Source organism: Narcine bancroftii, chromosome 1, assembly GCF_036971445.1.
Source record: "Narcine bancroftii isolate sNarBan1 chromosome 1, sNarBan1.hap1, whole genome shotgun sequence".
NCBI classification, from domain to species: Eukaryota; Metazoa; Chordata; class Chondrichthyes; order Torpediniformes; family Narcinidae; genus Narcine; species Narcine bancroftii.
Genome location: NC_091469.1, coordinates 274,318,927 through 274,324,926, shown reverse-complemented (window position 1 = coordinate 274,324,926; position 6,000 = coordinate 274,318,927). Strand labels below are relative to the sequence as shown.

The 6,000-nt window shown below is 48.0% G+C and overlaps 1 protein-coding gene across 1 annotated transcript in view; it reads left to right on the top strand.

Annotated features, from left to right (window-relative positions):
* The first annotated feature begins 2,103 nt into the window (after positions 1-2,103).
* The window catches only part of caprin1b (cell cycle associated protein 1b), a 78,141-nt gene continuing 74,244 nt past the window's right edge, over positions 2,104-6,000 (top strand). Inside the window, exon 1 of the mRNA XM_069899461.1 lies at positions 2,104-2,454. Within this exon, the coding sequence (XP_069755562.1) occupies positions 2,281-2,454 (174 nt within the window). The 5' untranslated portion in view covers positions 2,104-2,280. The remainder of the gene's footprint in view (positions 2,455-6,000) is intronic.

Genomic DNA, 6,000 nt, shown 5'->3' with positions numbered 1-6,000 from the left:
TGTGCATGCGCTATTCTGGCGCGGTGGCCAGTAGGCCACCTCTAATACATTTTTGAAATGATCTTGCGGGCCAAATATAATTATTTGACATAATTATTTGACAGAGTTTGACATGTGTACCCTATGCCATCGGAACTCTGTAATTAGTAAGGGATTGCTTAAGGTGGGATGTGAGTGGGAAGGAAAGGGTGAGAATCACTGCTCTAGACCCAATTGTTACTGAAATATTTTGCTTGAGAAAAGTTGTCATTGGCCATTTCCTTTAGCGTTCTGAAACCGTGCACATGACGAGTCAATGAGGGATGATTAAAGCAGTGGTCTTCAAACTTTTTCTTCCCACCCACAGACCACCTTAAGCAATCCCTTACTAATCACAGAGCACCAATGGCACAGGGACACGAGTGGAAAGAAAAAGGTTGAGAACTGTTGTATTGTGGTAACTCCACATCTGATTAGGTTAATTGTTAGGCAAGTGGTCAGAGAAGGACCCCCCACCCCAAGAAAGGCTTAAATCACAGGAACAAAATAAGCTTCCGTCTCACTGCTCCCAATCTTACACACAGTCCTGATGTGGAATCTGGGGTCGCAGCTCCACGTTCACCCGAGTTCAGGTTGCTGTCTGTGTGGAGTTTGTATGCTCTGCCCTTGTCTTGGACCAACAGGTCGGTCGCCTGACGAAGGCACCCGAACCCCCCGTTGAAACGCCGGCGTCTGGGGCGGTGGAGGAATTGGCTGAGAAGAGCGCGTTGCTCCCACCCCCCTCCCATGGTTGGCGCCGGGCTTGTCTCCAACAAAAGGAGCGGGAGGCAGGGTCCGCTGCGCACGGAGCGAGGGGGGAAGGCATCGCCAACGAGACGTTCGGTCCGGCGTTGCCACTGAAGCGCAGACCCAGCGAGGATGGTCCCCAACTCCAGCCGCGTCTGGGAGCTGGGCGGGCTGAGTGAGGCGCTCCGATCCCCGGGATTCGGGACTCTGAGATCCCTCCACACCTCCGGCGTCTTCATTTTCACCTTCAGTGTGCATGCGCTATACTGGCGCGGCGGCCAGCGGGCCAACTCTAATATATATTTAATATGATCATGCGGGCCAAATTTGGCCCGTGGGCCAGAGTTTGACGTGTGCTCTAAAGGGTCCCAGCCTGGCCTGACACGTTGACGCCTCATTTTTACTCATGGATGCTCCCTGATTTGTTTTTGTTTTCTATTTTTACATCTGCTACCCCGCTTTTTGCAATTCTTTCTCCATTCCTCCTTTTATTTTCTGGGCAAGTGGCGTTTAGATGCTTGTTTTTGATTGGAATCCATTGTTACAATTTAACATCTTGCTATGACTTGGTCTATCTATGCAATTGGGCAGTTGGAAAAGAAGAAAATCTCATGCGGATCCTGTAAATCTGAAATAAGAACCAAAAAAGATACTCGCCAGGTTGGGCAACATCTGTGGAAAGAAGCAGAGTAAACGCTTAAGATTTAGGATTTAACAGTTTGGGAGATTCAATGTGGGCCTTAAAACGTGGTCACGCTTTATCACGAGGCGCTGTCGGTGAGGCAGGAATTGGAAATCTGGATTGGAACTTGGTTTGTGCGCGTCGTACACATTTTAATAGGTTCTTTTGAGACTCAGTCGTCTTCATTTAATTCTATTCCCATTAAGGTATTCAACCGGTATTGCGTTAAACACGATGCTTTCGTTGGTGTCTACCAACCTAAATACTGTTTGACGAATAGTGTGTGTGTGTGTGAAAAAACGTCTTCAAGGAAAGTCCGATTCTTCTCGATAGGAAAAAAGTATTGGTTTATTTCCCTGGTTTTCACTTTTGGCAGCGCGGCCTGAAAGAGCCCGAGCACTCGTTAGTTTCTATCTGTCAAGTGCCCGAAAAACTGCCTGAAATGTTTTGTTCCATTTCCTCAATGATCACTATCGCTTAAAGAGACGAGTCCAAAAATAGAGGGACTTTAAAATTATAAAATGGGTGACAATCTCAGTTGGTGGCCGGCCCTCAGGGCCGGGAGTTGTGCGCGGGGTGGCGGCGCGGAGGAGACAGGCGGAACTCGGGGTCCTGCGCCGACGGCGGCAAGTGCGCGCCTGGCGCGCGCTCCCGCTCCTCCGTCTCGGGCTGCCGCCGCGCGAGGAGAGCTCCGGTTCGCGTCTCCGAATTTCCCTTCGTCTCGACAAAAGTGGGAACTTCCTCCTTCAGCCTCTGTTTTGTCCCCCCCCCCCCCTCCCTTTTATATATTAAAAAAAGGGGCAACATTAATTTCCACGCGGAGAGGAGAGAAAATGCCAGCAGCCACCGCCACAAAAGCGGCCGATTCCCGATCCGCTGCGGGAGCCGAGGCCGCTGCGGTGAGCGCCCAGGCCGGACAGGGGCAGGCGGCCCAGCCGCAGAATGAGGCGCTTCGCCAGGTCCTCACCGTCATCGACAAGAAAGTGCGCAACATGGAGAAGAAGAAGGTAAGGGAGGACACGGGCCTGGCTAAACCAACACAGGAGGCTGAGGCCTTGGTTTAAAATGAAAGCGGGTCTAATTGGAGATCTTTGATAGCGCAGCAGCAATTTGTTTTTCACGATCTTGTATTCATCTGCAAGTTAAATGTAGAGCTTGCATCTACCCTCTCCAGATTACATGTTCATTTAACAAGCAAGGCGTGGTGTAGTTCGAAAGTACCGCTTAAAGTTTAATAAGACGCACTGCCGTCATAATCTCAATTTCATCTGTTTTTATTAACTAACTTGATTTTTGCAATTAACATTCTTAATTTATTTGGACGGAAGATAGGAATAAAAACACATCTTCATACTGGGTGATAGATCTGATTTGGCTATTTCAGTTGAAAATTTCAAATTTAATTTCGTGTTTAGATTTACTCAGTGTGTAATCAAGGCAGGGAGGTGAAATTAAATTGAAGCGCCATGGATTCTTGGGCTGCTAAATGTCTCAATGTTCTAAGCACTTGACTAATTAGCAGCTTTAACAAGTTAAAAAAAAATTAGCTGATTTAGTCAACTTGGTGATCAGCCATGATCATATTGAATGGTGGTGTAGGTTTAAAGGGCCAAATCTACTCCTGCACCTATTTTCTATGTTTGCCAATTGTAGTAGGAAAAATCAGAACAAATAAATAAGATTCTGGCTATAGGCCCTTTGTTGTCTCTGTTTCTCTTTCCATAATGCTGCTGAATATTTTTTTAACTGCAGATTTACTGCATCTGAATGTTTTCATTGTCATTTTGAACATTCTTTTTGTAAACAAACGTTCTTTATCTCTGCTAAAATGTACTCTGGAAAGTTTTTGGATGAGCAACTTTCTACATTTAATGTAACGGATGCCCCAGCATTTTATTCCTAAAGACATTAGATTTAGTGAGAAAGCTGATGCATTTGAGACAGTTTTCAAAATGACCTGAGGAGTGACATTCATGATTTATTTTGATGTCTGCATTTTTGATTTAGCCAGATGAATCATTTGTATGTTTGGATGAGGTGACCTAAATTATGATCCCAGAGGACCCCAAAACCCAGCAGCAATAGATATTCACCAAGGTAAATGGTTACTTAAACAAAAGTTGCTTTTAATTATCTTAAAACTTAAAAACAAGATCACACTTTAACTTATCACTATTAACTAACCTAACTTAGCCCCCTTCTAATTCTAAGTGCACATGTATGCAATATGTATGCAAGTTCAGAAAAGTTCTTTAATTCACAGTCCAATCTCACTTCTCATTCCTCCAAGTTCACTGGTTGCAGGCAATTCTTATACTGTGCACAGAATTTAACATTTATGAAGTTCACCAGACTTTGGTGCTTGAAAGGTAAATGGTTCCCGCTCATGAAGGTTCTTATCAATTTTCAGAGAGATTTGTTGTTTGCTGGACAGCCACAACTGGTTCCTTGTAACCAGCTACTTCAGTGTCTTGTCAAAGAAACTTGTTCCATCAGTGTTTTCCAGATGATCATCTCTTTCAGTTCACCACAGAGTCCTTTTTGTTTCACTTATTTCAAGTGAAACATTAGGCCGCCAGTCCTCTCCTCTTGTATGAACCACAAGGGCTTTGACCAGGCTGAACTAAGCACTCACAACCCATCCTCCAAATGGGGTTTTTCCACATACTTCCCAGCTTGTCCTGTTCCAGTCCCAGCTTGTCCTGTTCCAGTCCCAGCTTGTCCTGTTCCAGTCCCAGCTTGTCCTGTTCCAGTCCCAGCTTGTCCTGTTCCAGTCCCAGCTTGTCCTGTTCCAGTCCCAGCTTGTCCTGTTCCAGTCCCAGCTTGTCCTGTTCCAGTCCCAGCTTGTCCTGTTCCAGTCCCAGCTTGTCCTGTTCCAGTCCCAGCTTGTCCTGTTCCAGTCCCAGCTTGTCCTGTTCCAGTCCCAGCTTGTCCTGTTCCAGTCCCAGCTTGTCCTGTTCCAGTCCCAGCTTGTCCTGTTCCAGTCCCAGCTTGTCCTGTTCCAGTCCCAGCTTGTCCTGTTCCAGTCCCAGCTTGTCCTGTTCCAGTCCCAGCTTGTCCTGTTCCAGTCCCAGCTTGTCCTGTTCCAGTCCCAGCTTGTCCTGTTCCAGTCCCAGCTTGTCCTGTTCCAGTCCCAGCTTGTCCTGTTCCAGTCCCAGCTTGTCCTGTTCCAGTCCCAGCTTGTCCTGTTCCAGTCCCAGCTTGTCCTGTTCCAGTCCCAGCTTGTCCTGTTCCAGTCCCAGCTTGTCCTGTTCCAGTCCCAGCTTGTCCTGTTCCAGTCCCAGCTTGTCCTGTTCCAGTCCCAGCTTGTCCTGTTCCAGTCCCAGCTTGTCCTGTTCCAGTCCCAGCTTGTCCTGTTCCAGTCCCAGCTTGTCCTGTTCCAGTCCCAGCTTGTCCTGTTCCAGTCCCAGCTTGTCCTGTTCCAGTCCCAGCTTGTCCTGTTCCAGTCCCAGCTTGTCCTGTTCCAGTCCCAGCTTGTCCTGTTCCAGTCCCAGCTTGTCCTGTTCCAGTCCCAGCTTGTCCTGTTCCAGTCCCAGCTTGTCCTGTTCCAGTCCCAGCTTGTCCTGTTCCAGTCCCAGCTTGTCCTGTTCCAGTCCCAGCTTGTCCTGTTCCAGTCCCAGCTTGTCCTGTTCCAGTCCCAGCTTGTCCTGTTCCAGTCCCAGCTTGTCCTGTTCCAGTCCCAGCTTGTCCTGTTCCAGTCCCAGCTTGTCCTGTTCCAGTCCCAGCTTGTCCTGTTCCAGTCCCAGCTTGTCCTGTTCCAGTCCCAGCTTGTCCTGTTCCAGTCCCAGCTTGTCCTGTTCCAGTCCCAGCTTGTCCTGTTCCAGTCCCAGCTTGTCCTGTTCCAGTCCCAGCTTGTCCTGTTCCAGTCCCAGCTTGTCCTGTTCCAGTCCCAGCTTGTCCTGTTCCAGTCCCAGCTTGTCCTGTTCCAGTCCCAGCTTGTCCTGTTCCAGTCCCAGCTTGTCCTGTTCCAGTCCCAGCTTGTCCTGTTCCAGTCCCAGCTTGTCCTGTTCCAGTCCCAGCTTGTCCTGTTCCAGTCCCAGCTTGTCCTGTTCCAGTCCCAGCTTGTCCTGTTCCAGTCCCAGCTTGTCCTGTTCCAGTCCCAGCTTGTCCTGTTCCAGTCCCAGCTTGTCCTGTTCCAGTCCCAGCTTGTCCTGTTCCAGTCCCAGCTTGTCCTGTTCCAGTCCCAGCTGCTGCTGACTGCAGCACTGAACTCTCTGAGAAAAACCCTGTTTTTCTCTCTCTGCTTGTAAAATCACATGACCCTCTCAGAACAGCAAGTTCTCCAGACAGACTGACTGAGTTCATTCCTCTGTTACCTTTTTGTTAACAACAATCCATTAGTGAAGTCTCTTGGGCACTCTCCAAAGCTTTTGCAAAGGCTCTTGGAGCCAGACTGTCTAGCATGTGCAAAGCTCCAGTATTTTAAATAAGTTCTGTTTTAAAGTGTTTATATGTGACCTACACTAAAAAACCTGACCCAATTTATCTCCCAAAAACATGCCTATAATCTGTCACTAGCCATTCTTCATTTAGAGCAACCACATTTTTTTTTC